Genomic DNA, 15,195 nt, shown 5'->3' with positions numbered 1-15,195 from the left:
GCTGACTAGTCATTTATGGCCAGGTTTTAATGCATAACTGCAATTTCATCTCGTAGAGTAGGATCTTCTACATTATATCGCCCTTGGTCCTGAGTTTTATTTATAATTTTTTACTTTACTTTCATTGTTATATTATCTAACATTTATTGAAGGCTAACTATGTACCAGCTAATATGCTAAATACTTTGCATGGATTATTAGTTTATTTAATACTCATAGCAGTCTATTCTATAGCATAAGAATCTAAGACTCAGACTTAAGTATCTTGCCCCAAAACACCTAGTTTGTAGGTAGGGGAGCTGGAATACAAGACAGTCTAATTCAAGCCTAAGCACTTAATAGCTTGTAGATTATTGCATATTTTGGTAAGTTGTCTTATATAATTTCTAGAATGAGGTGGGAACATGAATAAATTATTAAAAACCCACTGATGTTTTATAGATGTACAAGGATGATATCCTAGGAAAAAAGTTATCATATTGAAGGTTCAGCTTTCAGATTTAGTTTTCAAATTTTCTTTACACATTTATAAATTTTTGAGATAGGACTTTCTGTATTACTCAAGGGCTTTAAAAATTAGAACACATAATTACAGTACATTTTGCAGGAGACTATAAAATCATACAATAAGCAGTTACAGTATATCTTCCTATGTGCATGTTTCTTTGGAGAATTCAAAAAGCATAAGCATGGTCTTCACATTTAAGAGTTAAAACTAAGGAAGTAAAACTAGTATTGGTAAAATAATTGGGTAGCAATTAAGTGCTAAACTGTGTATCAGTCCATAAATCTGAGAACACTTCAGAAAAGGAAGAGCTCAGTGTGAAATGCAGTTGCCAGAACAGGATTCTTGAAGCAGAAACATTTAATGTGAATTTTAAATGGACAAAATAATGCCTATTTTGAAGAAAAGTGTATATAAGAACCTTTTAACTGCAAACAAACCAAGGGTGTGACAAAGAATAAAACTGCTCTATTACAATTTCTAAGACTGTTCTGATTAAAACTAAATGATTAAAACTATGATTTTAACAGCACCAGTGACTTTTATACGCCAGTTTATCAACTGAAATGCTAAACCTGGAAGCATTTGTCTATCCTGCATATTCATGTGGCAAGCTACTTGTGTTTCAAGGGTTAAGCCAGACGGAAAATTTCCAATATGGATGCTAACAGATTGGAATCACGTCTAGGATTTCCACCATCAGAGAAGGACTGCATAGTAACCCTTTCATAATGTCTCTATGATCTTCCAGAACACAAGGGGAAGGAAAACATGGTCCTTACTTGCTGAACAGGCATACTAAATAAGAGCAAAGCTTCATAAATACCAGTTCAAGCCCTCCTACTGGTGACACTAAAAAGCCATCTTTCATCAAAATCTTAACCCAGCTCCCACTGATTGAGCATCCTGCAGAGAAGGACCTGACACAGACCTCATTTTCACCCCTCAGTGCTCAGACCATTCAGTCAAGTACCTCAAAAGGACTTTGGTTACAGCAGCCCTGGGCTGGCCCTAATTGCCTTAAATGCATTTTAATAGCAAGAATAATTTTGATCACGTTTGTCTCAAAGTTTGTAAGGATTCACAACCAATATCCGCATAGGAAGGAGCATAACAAATCTGGGTTTGACTTGTTATATATATAGTAAAGTATATATACCTCATCATAACCATGAATGTTTAAATGCTTCTTATAGAAAAGTAATAGAGAAAATTGCTATGGGTTTTTAAAAATGAGATCTTGCAAATAAATATAAGCTCACACCCCCTCTACTTCACCCAGCAATACTTTCAGGACTTAGACTCCCTGTCTCTTTTTAAAATAAATTGCAGGCTCCTTATGGGCAGGAAATATGTCTTCTGCTTCTTTATATGGTGCTGCCAGTTGCCTAGAGAACGTGTTTGCTGCAGATGGTAGCCAGGCTGCTAAAAGCATAAGCTTGCAAGAATACTGGCCACTAAATGTGAGGAAGATCGTGGGAAAGAAACATCCTTACAATTCCCAACAGTATCCAGGAGTCTTACCTTGATCCCCAAATGGATACCTGCAGAGTCTCCTTCCTAGCGGCCCAGAGAGGAAGAAATTTACTTCATCCCCATCTCACTTGCTAATTATTACCAACATGACCTAAGGAGATGAATGCTGAAATGATGATCAAGAGCTCCAAAGAATGAAGGATAACAAGGGATCCTCCTCTGTTGGTTACATATCACTCAAAGAGGACGAGCTAGGCAATGGAGGATAGGGAGTAAAGTACATCCCTGTCTCCTCCCCTTCAGTTGCCCTCTAGGTGGTACTAGTTCTCGTGGTATTGGGGGAAGAAGCAAGGGCTAACAGGATGAAGAGACAGACCTCACCTCTCTCTTTTTTTTTAAAGAAGACCATCTGGTGTGGCACTGGTTGGGAATCAAAGAATAGAAGTGGGCACTATTCAGTGTCAAGATCATTGAAGAGAGCCAAAATCCCACTTCCCAGCCACCACCCCATTGAGACTAGGTCTTTGGTAATCATCAGTAACAATTCTAGTCAAGGAATTAAGGAGCATCTATATCATGACCATGGGCTTGTCCTGTAATTAAATCAGTGTTTTGTCATCATTAGTCCTTGTCTTTACCATACCCTAAGTAGAGCTGCCTTAAGCACAGAGACTATAAAGTCATTTGGACAATATCTGTAAAGGGGGAAGAAACCAGACTGGCAGAACAAACCTCTTCAGTCCATGTGATGCAGGATTTTACTCCACGTGGGTGATCCACTGTTTTCTCTGGGGTGGGTATGGGTCTAACAAAGGCAAGGGATTTTGTTTTCATTGTACAATGGAAACATACTAACACTCACTTCTCCCAAGGAATGAGACTGTCTCCTCCAGTCTTAGACACAAAGAGCTCTTAGAAGTGGTCACAGAGTCCTCTATGAGACAAGGAGACTCTATGTATTTACAGATAGCCCCTTTTACTTGCTTCAGATCAGTAACTAGATTTCTACTGGCACAGGGGAAAAGAAAATGAACCATAGAGGTATAAATTGTAGCCTGCCACGGGAAGCAAAATGCCTGTTTGGATTTCAAACATGGCCAACTCCAGAAATGCTAGGATAATTGCCCTGAGGTATCCATAAATATTTAACTATGGCCACGGCATACACTTTGTTTCCCTGACATTGCCACTCTGCTTTCCACTTCTTGGCTTTGGCACATGGCTTTGTGGCATTTTCTCTATGCCATAGTGGATTCCTGGGCAGCCTTCAAAATCCAGTTCATATGTGATTTCCTGGGGGGAATCTTTCAGTAATATCTTTATCATTCTATCCCCTGCTCCTTCCAAGAAGCTTCTCTGTTACCTGGCACATTTTTCTGATTCCATCTAACACACTAGTAATTATGTTTACACATCCAGCTTCCACAACAGATGGCGGGGCCTTGGGGCCTAAGTTAATATATTATTTTTTATTACATTTTATTGCATTTATGACATTCCTAGCATGCTACCTGACTCTTGTAGTTATTTAATTTATCTTGGGTAAATGAACAGGAAAAAGTTTTTTGATTCATAACAGCATTTATTTTTTCCCCCTCTTATAAAATTCCTTTGTTGTTCCTTTATCCATTTCATTTAAAAAGCTTCTCTCTTTTGCTCTCTTAATTCTTGAGTCATTTATGTCCTTTTCCATCTAATTCATGTTAAATTAAAAGGAGAAAAAATATGTATGCATATATTATTATGATGTCCTTTCTTTTCTGTGGGCATACCAGTTAGTGAGTTTGTTTTTTAATACAGAGTCTGCACGCTGCTATACCAACAATAAAGCAGTTAAGTAAGGCAAGGATCCTGCCCCATAAAATAGGACTAATGATGAGAAATCCTAAGAACTGTGTTGCATTGACCTTGTTATTACACAGTTCTTTCCTACGGTCCATATTTAGTGCTTTGTTATTCTTAAATGACACAATGCTGAGACGTGCTCTACCTCAAGACTCTTCCAGAGTTCCAATTATTATAAACAATAATTTATTATAAGACCAAATTTCCATTTTCTATTTTAAACAAAATCTCCTTTCACCAATTATACCATTGCATCAGGCCTGAGAAAAGCACCTTTAGAGTATGTATATATTTTAATTTTATAATTATAATGTGAATAAAAATTATATCTCCTTTCAATAAGATTTTTTTCATTGCCACAATGGGATTTGATGAATGAGCTTGCATTTTGTACATTTTGTTTAGATGTATAATAATGAGTCTTTTAGACATCATGATGAGAAATTATGTTGATTGTGCTATATTTGTATCCTCAGGTTTAGGGAAAATGATAATGGCAGTCTATAAAGCTAATTAAATTGTATACAATCACAGACTGTTCAGTACAATTAATGATTTAGTAGCCTGGGCCGTCCCAGAAGACCTCACTTCTGATAACCTTGTCCTAAACCTTTACTTTAATCATTATGCCAGCCACCAAATGGTTCAGCCAAGCAGTTAACAAGGGTCTTCAGTAGATAGTCTAAATTATATGAGCTAATGTGGCCATGCTTTGTATAGAAATCCGGTTTTTATTGCTCCTACGCCACATGGCAAAAGCCCCCTAGAAATTTTTTTTAAAGTTATCTATTGAAGGGAAACAGTCCAGTGAAGCAAAGAGAGGAACTCTGGTCAGGATGTTCGAGCAAAGATTTAAAAGGTTCATGGGAAAATAACAGCTTGACTATAAAGCTTTAGTTGTAAATCACTAGATGTGATAAAAGAAACTGAAGAAACAGAATAATTACGACAACCTTATTTTAATATGTACAGTTAACCTACAAACACCAAAACATCAAAGTCTTTAAAAGATAAATCCTTTTATACTTAAAACTACCTTTGGATGTATACGCTTAACAGTTGTACATGGAGTTTATTCCAGAGTTCCTTCTTCTTTGTTTAATCACAAGGGTGTGAGACAAATCCAGCTTTGTTTGGCTCAACAAACACAGAACACTCAGCGTAACTGAAGAGCCAACCCCCTGATGTCACCTCTTCCTTAACAACCACTTCAAAATCGTATAAAACAGTAGGTCTGCCCTTCCTTTCAGAGTCAGATGCTCAAGGCCACTAAACTTTTACATAGTCATAGCTCAGTCAGGTAGAAAAATAATTCTCATTCCAGCTGTTAACTTACCTTGAAGAACTTCCATGGGGAGAACAGTCCAGGCATTTTCCAGATAGGAAATATAAATATAGCGAGCTGTATTGCAGGCCAGACCAATGTAAAGAACCCTTTAAAAGAAAAAAAGGAAATAAGTTGAGGCCCTGTATGAAACATAAAACATGCAAATAGTACGTATATTTTCTCCTGTCCACACCATCCATCATCCAGCAGTGTTCAAAGTTAGGAGTCGGGAAGCTAAAGGACAACTAAATTCAACCATGAACTCTGAGGAATAAGAAAACTGCTTCTAACATATCTGCCGTCAGTCTTTTCAAAACACTTGTTAATATAAAAGCGAACATCACCCTTCCTGAAACTTAATTAGTAGCACAGCCAATGCTTTTTTAAGGTAGTCTGGGCACACTGCCATCTGTAATGACATTACTGGACTCCTTCCAGATGACTGTAGGGTAAATATGCCTGGGATTATAGCTGCTTCACTATGATGGGGCAAGGACAGGATAAAAATGAGAACGTGAATATGAACGTGGTCTCACATGCAATACCCAAGACATCAAGGAGTTTTGTAAGGAGACTCTCAAGGTCATCAAAAACTATCATCCAATGATGAATAATAAACTATTTGGAAATCAAATACTTTTTCCTATCAGTTCAACTGATACATCTTCATTATTTAAAAATAAATCCATGATATCATATGCTGACCAAACTAATAAATATATATCAACATTGCTTTCTCCCTCACAAACAGCACCACCAAAGTTATGAGAAAAACAAAATAAATAAAGGCCTAAGTGGTGCATCCAAGCATAAAGTTACATTCTTTCTCGTTCTGAACTGGATAAGCTGGTTTGGAAGCAAATGGTGGCTGCTGCTTTGTACAAAACATAACATGATGGTAGGGATTTCTCTTTCTAGTTTGTTTTCCATTTTCTGTTAATCTTCCTAATCTTAATGCTTTTCTTTTTTTCTAAATTCAAGTGGATGAAAACTCGAAGGTAAAAGAAATAAGCCAATAGGACAGTCAGTGGTATTTTCCTAATCTTGCTCAACTACATTTTTATATTAAAATCATTCCAGTAAACACTGTTCTCTTTTCTCAACCTTGAATCAAGGAAAGGAAAGCTTGAGGAATCCAGCTGGTATTAACTGCAAATATAGGATAGAAGGATGGGAGAAAGACAAAAAAGGGTTGAAGGGCAGAGATGGGATAGGAAATGGATATTAAAAGGGATTTAGGAGAGCTTCAGTATTGAAAATTTCTGGGTTATCATATTCTGTGGACATTACGTTCTTTGTACTGGTATGTTTTGAGGAAAAAAGTGTATGTTTCAGTCCTGTTTTATAAAAAATTTCCTGAACAGACTAGCTACAGATCCATCAACTAGGGTCCTTCTGTTAGAAACAGCAACAGCGACAAAAAAAGCCCACAGGAAATTAAAGTGCAAAATACACTACACAAGCATACAAGTTACACAAACCTATGTCTTCTTTTTAAGTTCTAATCTAGCTCTGTTGATGACCTTGACATAGCCTATCTCAGGGGTTAGTAATCATTTCCTATAAAGGGCCATACCATAAGTAGTTTAGGCTTTGTATGTCTCTTGCAACTACTCAACCCTGCCATTGTAGTGTGAAAGCAACCACAGACACTAAGTGTATGAATGAGCATGGATGGATGTGTTCCAATAAAATTGGAATTATGAACAGTGAAATTTAAATTTCTGAACAATGCAGGGGTTAGGGGGTGCCAGCCCCCTGCACAGTAGAAAATCCACATGTAACTTTTGGCTCCCCCCAGAATAAGTAGTCTACTATTGACTGGAAGCCTTACCAATAACAAAAACAGTCAGTTCACACATTTTATATGTTATATGTATTATATACTATATTATAATAAAATAAGATAGAGAAAAATGTTAAGAAAAACATAAGGAAAATACATTTGCAGTACTGTACTATATTTATTGAAAAGAAATCTGTGTATTAGTGGACCTTCACCGTTCAAACCCATGTTGTTCAAGGGTCAACCATAATTTTATTGCATCAAAAATATTATTATTCTTTGATTTTTTTTTCAACCACTTAAAAGTATAGAAACCATTCTTAGTTCTGGGTCATATAAAAACAGGTAGCAGGCCAGATTTAGCCTATGGGCTGTAGCTTGCTAACCCCAGATCTAGCTCATTAGTTCTTGTTAACTTTGGCTATATGTCACATTTACTCAGGTGACTACTAAAAACAACAGATGTCCAGGCCCATGCTAGTCTCAGTAAAGATCTCTATGGTTGGAACCCAGGCATTATGCTTTAGAAAGCCTCCCAATTTATTCAGATACTAAGCCAGGGTGAAGAACCACTGGTCTAGCTCATTCCAAGCAGCTCCTACTAATACTTTCCCATAATTCCATTATAAAAAAATTTTGGTAACATATCTTGTGTTCATATTGCATCTCCTGAACCTTCCTTTTGAGACCACCTCTGAATCAGTTATCCTGACAACTGTTATTCAATGCAGGCCATAATCCACAGGTCCTAGCCTAAAAGTAACCCAAAGTCAATCAGCCCAGTTTAAGAGGTTGATTGTGCTGTGCCTTCAAACCTCTACCATGTGGAATTCAGCCACTGGAGTCTATAACTTCTGGGACCCTTAGGGCTCTGATTGCCACCAAGAATCCAGGTGGCTATCAGCTTGATATCTTTTGCTTCTGTCCCACATTTCTAATCTCACAATTGATAGTCCTTCAGGACCAAACAGATGCCTTACAGGAGAAAAGCGGAACAAGAAGTATCCAGGGAAAGTTACTTCATCTCTCTGAGCCTCAGTTTCTTCCTATATCAAGCAGAGATAATAACATCTATGGTGCAGGCTTGTGATAATAGCAATACAGTGAATCACCCAAAATAAGCACTCAAAAAATTACATCAGTGGCATCAGCATCATCTTCCTCCTCCTCCTCCTCATTTTGAAGAGAAGTATCTGAGTACCCTTTTGTTTTCTGACAAAACTTGTAAGCCAGAATTCCAAGAGAGAGAGGAGCACTAGCATTTCTTCCTCACCAATGATTCTGGGGCGGCCAGGGTAAAATTGTGAGTGGAAAGGAAGACATTTTGATCTATGAGAAGGAAAAGAAGTAGGCATGTATTTATTAAATAGTCACTTAAAAGTATTTCAGCAACCTAAAAGAATCTCTTTAATACCTGAATGCAATATTTAAACTGAGATATTATTCACCGTTATGGGCTGAATTGTGTCCCCATGAAATTCCTACACTGAAGTCCTAAGTCCTAACCCCCAGTACCCTGGAGTGTGACTCTGTATGGAGACAGGGCCTGTAAAGAGGTAATCAAGGTAAAATGATGTCGTATGGGTGGGTCCTAATCCTTCTGCTAAGAAGAAAGAGAAGAGGTCAGAGACAGGCACAGAGAGAAGACCAGGTGAAGATACTGGAAGAAGACAAGCCAAGGAGGAGAGTCCCTCAGAAGAAATACAACTTGCTGCCATCTTGATCTTGGACTTTTAGCTTCGGAACTGTAAGGAAATAAATTTCTGGTTTTTTAAGCCATCCAGTCTGTGGTGCTTTGTTATTGCAGCCCTAGCAGATGAATTCATGTACTCTTCCTGAAATTAAGGATTTGCTGATAAAAAGAAATTTAAACTGTTTTCCTGATCATCTTCTGGGCAATCAGATCGTTCATACTGACTACAGAGCACACGTTCAGAGCCTGAGGGTATTCGTTAGCACTAAGATGTCTGGGAATACAGAAGAATGGGGTGAAAAATGCTTCTCAGTGAGATACAGATATCTATTGAACACTAAAATAAAGATGTTCGGAGACAACATCATCACTTTCCTATATCACAACAGGAAGTAAGTATAAAATTAGGCAAGAAATAAAGGCATTTTTAGAATAGGTTGGTGGTGTAAGTGAACTTACCTATAAAGAGGAGGAACACAATTGGTAAGAAGCAAATGATTTAGCAGAAAACAACTACACCATGGAAAACCCAAATCCCTTGTCAAATACCTTGATTCTGTATTTGAGCAAAATATAAAAGAAGAAAAAGTGCTTATGACATTCTAATTTATGTAACCAGAATTGTATTGGCAGGACAAATTGGTGGTTATCTTAGACACAATATTCACGATACAGATATAACTGTGACCCATTCTGCAATTCCTTACAAAGTGTAGATTAGTTATGATGCCTACTTTTCTAATTTTAACCCATCTATAATGTGGCTGAATACCCCCTGAAAGTCTCTCTAAACCACAATATGAATTTTGCTCAGTAAATGTAATTGAGATACCATTATGTATCATATACTATGCTGTACTCAAGGGGAATAAAAATGAAGAGAATTCCTCCTTGCCTTCAAGGAACTTGCAGTCTAGCGGAGAGACAGAAATATAAGCAAATAAGTTAAATACTAAAAGGTATGCACAGAGCACTATGGGAGCACAAAGGAGAGGCCCTTAGCTATCCCTGGGGGTGCCAGGGCACCTGAGTTAGAACTAACTGGACAGAAGTAACTGGGAAGAACATCACAGACAGAGAAACAACGGGAACAATGTTAACCGTAAACCTCAAGTGTTTGCAGACACACAGGTTGTCTGAAAGATATAAGGAGAAACAAAGTGTAAGGATTTAGGAAGAGGTGACTGAACTTCTCCAGTCCAGATCCAGTCTGGAAATTATTCTTTATTCCAGAGACAACACAGGCTATGAGCCTCAAAGAAAGACCCAAGCAGGATTATCAGACAATGCTCAGATCCGAGAGACAAAAGAGCAATACCACACAAAGGGATCCCATTCTCAGCTAAATGAATTGGCAGCAAGCATTTGCAAAGCCTCTACTGGAGAAACCTAAAACCTCCTCAAAAAGGAAAAACCACTAAATAAAAACAAAATACCCCGGATGAAGACTGTTTTTAGCAATCGGAAGTGGAGTATTTGCAGAGAGACTGAAAATTCTATGCCCCCTGTGTTACAAGCCCACACACAAAGATGCACACATTCCAATGCACGGAAGGTGTTGCTCAAGGGCCCAGTGGGAGATGAAGACAGACTAGCAACAGACTAAGATTCAGAAAACATTTTGAACAGGTTACAAACGACTTGGACAATTTCCTCAGCTACATCTGGCTGGAGTTTTTAGCAGCTCCTAATGAGATAGAATTGGTCATTTATACCAGATACTTGGAGCACAGTCTATAGTCTTCCTCATGCATGAATCAGCTTACGTTTTCTGTATGGTGAACATTATATGGTCTCACCCCTAAGTTGGGTTCCATTATTCGCAGATCATACTTTTATAGCCTATATAAACTTGTCAGTAAAAAAGACTCCTTCAGATATTGTTACAGATGTCTTTCTAGACCAGGCAGACATCAGCTGCTAATTACAGTCAAGATTTTGGAGCTTAATGTAAGCATTCAAATGTAAGCAGTGCCCTCCTCCCCAAGAAGGAAGCTTATTTCAAGCATAACCACCAATTTATACTGATGACCTTAAGAAGATGAAGTTTCCTATAATGGTTAATTTTAAAAAGGTAGGAAAAAATATATCCAAACTCTGGAAAATCATTAAAATACAAGGTTTAAGCCTTTAAAGAGTTAAATGTCAATCTAGAAAACTCATGTTTTCTCATATCCATCTCCCTCTTCCCAACCAACCTCCATTAATGTTACTGTGGATGTCCTGCCAGGATTTTTCTGCCCCTGTCTAGCAGATAGGTTTTTATCATCACTATCTGGAATCTCCTGTCTTCCCTCCCTCTTCTTGTTCTCTCCGTGTCCTTTCCTGCCATTCTGTGTTCCATTCCCATGGCCCACTGGTTTGAAAGGATCATAGCTAGCATTGCTTAGAATTCCCACTCTAAGGAAGTGACCCAAGCCACCATCACGGTATACTCTTCTCATGCCCCCATGGTAGCAAAAGCAACAAGATACAGGGAAGGAGATGTGGCCACAGTCAGTGACTTGAACATGTGGCAGGAGCTCCCACACCTCATGCTCAGACCAAGTGCTTACGTAGCAATGCCAGAGCTGATAACATACCTGTCCTTGACACTGGCATCTGTGATTGAAAGAGTCCATTTTTGAAAGGGATCATCCCTTCCGAGAAGTGTCACCAAATGTCTCCAGAAACAACTGATCCTATCTCCTCCTGTTCTTTTTTTATACTATTAGACTATTTGTTTCCATTAGACTATTTGTCACAGTCTACACCTTGCACACAGAAGATCGTGAGTTCCTGGGAGACTAAGAAGATGTCTTTATCTTTGTACTCAAAAAGAGCCTGCCTTGCTCAAGTGCTCAATGAACCTACAGTAACACAATTTAATGTAATCTTACTTTAATAAAATAGGAGGGCAAAAAGAAGCACTGTTTCTCTTGCTGGATTGTAGGGTAGTTCTATAACTCTTTGAGGAACCTCCATACTATTTTCTGCAGTGGCTGCACCAGTTTGCATTCCCACCAACAGTACACAAGGGTTCCTTTTTCTCCACATCCTTACCAACATTTGTTTCTTGAACTTTTGATTTTAGCCATTCTGACAAGTGTGAGGTGATATCTCACTGTGGTTTTGATTTGCATAATTCTGATGATGAGTGATGTTGAGCATCTTTTCATGTGTCTGTTGGCCATCTGTATGTCTTCTTTGGAAAAGCGTCTGATCATGTCTTCTGCCCATTTCTTGATTGGATTATGTGATTTTTTTTTTGGTGTTGGGTTGTATAAGATCTTTATATATTTTGGATACTAACTCTTTATTGGATATGTCATTCACAAATATCTTCTCCCATTTAGTATGTTGTTTTAGTTTTGTTGGTTGCTTCCTTTGCTGTGCAGTTATGTATTTTTGATAATTATATAACGATCAAGATTTAAAAGGTCAAGATAATTATATAACAATCAAGATTTAAAACTGTCAGATTAGACATAGGAAAGGCAACCATAAAAAATCTGGGTTAAAAAAAAACAAACCAGAAGAATTCAGCTCTCAGGTTGTTTTGAAAATATAAGTTAGTGTTCCACATTAAAGAAACCAAAACTGACAGAAATCATAGATTATACATTTGGTTTAACCCCAACCAGCAAAATTGTTTTCAAAGAAAAATGTCTGACCCTACATCAAAAGCTTAGCACTTTTATATTATTGTTTTATAATATTTAAATTTTGAATGTTATGTTTTATCATCAATCTGCCAACCACTAACTCCTTCATGCTGCCATCTAAAGCAAGCTAAAGATCACTACAGAATAGTAACTATAACATTCTAATATTTATGTCAGAGAAGGAGATTTGCACATATGTGTATGCACTTACATGTGAACAGAATACCTCTGAGAAGATACACTAAAACCTCATGACACTGATTGCCTCTAGAGAGGAGGACTGGGACGCTGTCCCGGGGTGGGAGAGAGACTTTACTGAATATCTTTTAGTACTTCTTGAATTTTTTCCCATGCATATACTTACTTTATCAAAGAATGAATAAAGATCAGTCACTATGTTTCATGTAGCTATAAATATGCACAGTAAATGATGTATGGTGCTTGGCCAATAGTTCTCCAACCTGAAGGGATCATTATCTGAGTCTCTATTTTGGCTTAAAAACAATGTGACATCCTAGCTAGAATTCAATATTATTTCTATCTTTTGAACTTATTGTGAGATCAGGTATAAGTAAACCATACAAACATACAAATATTTAAGAAAAGTGCATGAAATAATCAGCATTGCCATTATTGTATTCTTTCTAGACAAAGCAAATGGCAGTCTGTAGAGTCTTAAGAAAAGTGCTTATTTGCTTCAAGGCCCGCTTGGTTCATCAGAAAGTATATGTCAACACAATGGGAACCTTTGAATCAAAGCTTCTAATAGAAACAAGATTCCATTATAAAACATCTTTCTTTGCAGCCTATTTGGCACAGTGCTCTGCCCAGCTCTCTGTCCTCCAGCCATGTATGGTCTGTGCAGGATAAGGTCAATTTCATGTAATGTTGGCTGAGTTTGATCCCTGGTGCTTGGCATACAGCAGGCACTCAACAAATGTTCATCAACCATAGGGAAAATATGAACACTTTAAATAGAACATCACTCAACAAATATTTATTAAATACACGGTGCTAAGTGCCAGGGATATGGTGGTGAACAAGATATGAACTATGTACATATTATGCTTATAATTTTATGTGTGTGTGTGTGTGTGTGTGTGTATGTGTGTGTATAAGAGATGGGTATGTGAGAGAATGAACTGACCTATAAAAAAGACCTAGAACTAGGATGATTAAAAAAATGGATGCCCATATTTGGCACCATTTGTGATTAATGTTAATAGGCTATGGTTGAAGATACATATTAAGTCATTTGTATGAACAAGCAATAGTTTAATGAACAGCTGTCTGTGGTTTGTTCATTTGGGGCGTCCTGAAGCATCTTGCAATGGACCTTCAACACATGTGCACAAGCAGATGACAGGGTTCTTGGGTACCCACAGGCCTATCTCACTAGAAGACTAAGAGCATCCATGCCACAAAGCTCAAAAGAGTCAATGGCACTCCCTTACCAACCACAGCACAGCCAAGGGGATCACCAGTAGTGACACCAAGCTTCTAAGCTTCTATCACTAGGCAGGTGTAACTGGCAACTGACCCATCCTTGTAGAACAGAGCGTAAGAACCATATTGTATGTCAGAAGAGTGAATGGAGGAAAAAAGACTATTCATTTACCTATGTTTTGTGTAGCTACCAATACTTCCATTATTTCTGTTAGAAAAAGAAAATGTGAAAGTGAACTCTAAGCCTCTGTTGGTCTTAAGTCATTCTTTATTTTGTTTCCTTCAAATATTTCCTCTCCCAATGATTGCACTAATTATGGAAACCATCAGTCGGGTCACTGTGCCAGTTCCTGTCCATATTTACATCTCTCTATTGTTCCTTTAGTTACTCAGTCTACTTTTTTTTAGATTGTGTATATCTCTAGGTAGAAAAATAAGGATGTTCAAAACAAAATAGAACCTTAGTTAATGGAACCGAACTACTTGGAAAGCACAATATGCTGTTTCATTTTAGTTTCCATTTGAGTAACATACAAATGACCAAACACACACACATGCACACACCCCATATAAATTTTTGTTTAAAAATTTTCCATGAGATGACCTGACGTATACATAAAATACAAATTCTATCATTTCCAGACAAGAGTCATTGACATTTGGTATAGCCATTAATTTGAAAAAGGCCTCAAGAGTTTTACTTGACCCTAAGCTAAATTTGAGGGAATTAAACAAGTTCATCAAAATTCAGGCTGAAGGAGTATCATGACCAAACCAAAAGGAGATAATAGTCTCACTGTCCTTGGCTTTGGCCAGAGGACAGCAGGAAGTCGTAACAATTAGGAGATCACTGACAAAAAAGAAAGGAGCCAGAATCAGGAGGGGAAAGAACAGTAGGGAGTCTGGGATAAGATGCTCTGTGGAAAATCCACGAGAGACCTGGAGAGGCAAAGCTATAGGAGGGGACAGTCAAATGCATAAAGGCCTTTTCTGCTGAAGAGGGAATGGGCTGTGTTAACTACTTGCGAGCAGTCAGTACAACAGAAATTGCTTTAGCTGCTAAGCAGAAACTAAGAGAATGCAGCATTCTCTCTTTTCAGCTAGACTTGATCCTGGACCTGCCTGAGACTTCAGCTCAGGCCTAGGAAGCCTACCCAATAGGAGACAGAGTTGGGAGATGAAGAAACCCAGGTTCTGATCGCATCATTAGGCCCTGGTTAAAGCTACACCTGCAGCCATTGCTCGACTTCTCAGACAATGATTCCCTGTTTTGCTTAAGCCACTTGGAATGAGTTTTCTGCCTCCTCAAATGAAAGAGTCCTAAGTGACACAAGATCTTGGCTACCCTGTGAGGTAGCAAGTTCCATATCACTGAAAGCAGTAAGTAACCATCTGCCAAGGGCTAGCGGGAAGGAAACCTAAACTGGGATCAAGCTAGGCCTCCGTGATGGTATTAGTTTGCTAGTTCTACCA

General features: G+C 38.0%; 1 protein-coding gene across 4 annotated transcripts in view; it reads right to left on the bottom strand.

The window, feature by feature from the left end:
• The window catches only part of MFSD6 (major facilitator superfamily domain containing 6), a 64,708-nt gene that overhangs the window by 11,893 nt on the left and 37,620 nt on the right, over nt 1–15,195 (bottom strand). For 3 of the 4 annotated variants that reach the window (XM_045806338.2, XM_045806340.2, XM_045806339.2), the window contains exon 3: nt 5,163–5,260. In XM_045806338.2, the coding sequence (XP_045662294.2) occupies nt 5,163–5,260 (98 nt within the window). Of the gene's footprint in view, nt 1–5,162; nt 5,261–5,346; nt 5,732–15,195 lie in introns of those variants that run through there. The other variant, XM_045806341.2, reaches the window with a different exon arrangement.

This window comes from Ursus americanus, chromosome 1 (genome assembly GCF_024610735.1).
Source record: "Ursus americanus isolate L20-20 chromosome 1, mUrsAme1.1.p, whole genome shotgun sequence".
Lineage (NCBI taxonomy): Eukaryota > Metazoa > Chordata > Mammalia > Carnivora > Ursidae > Ursus > Ursus americanus.
This window is presented reverse-complemented; position numbering and strand designations above follow the sequence as displayed.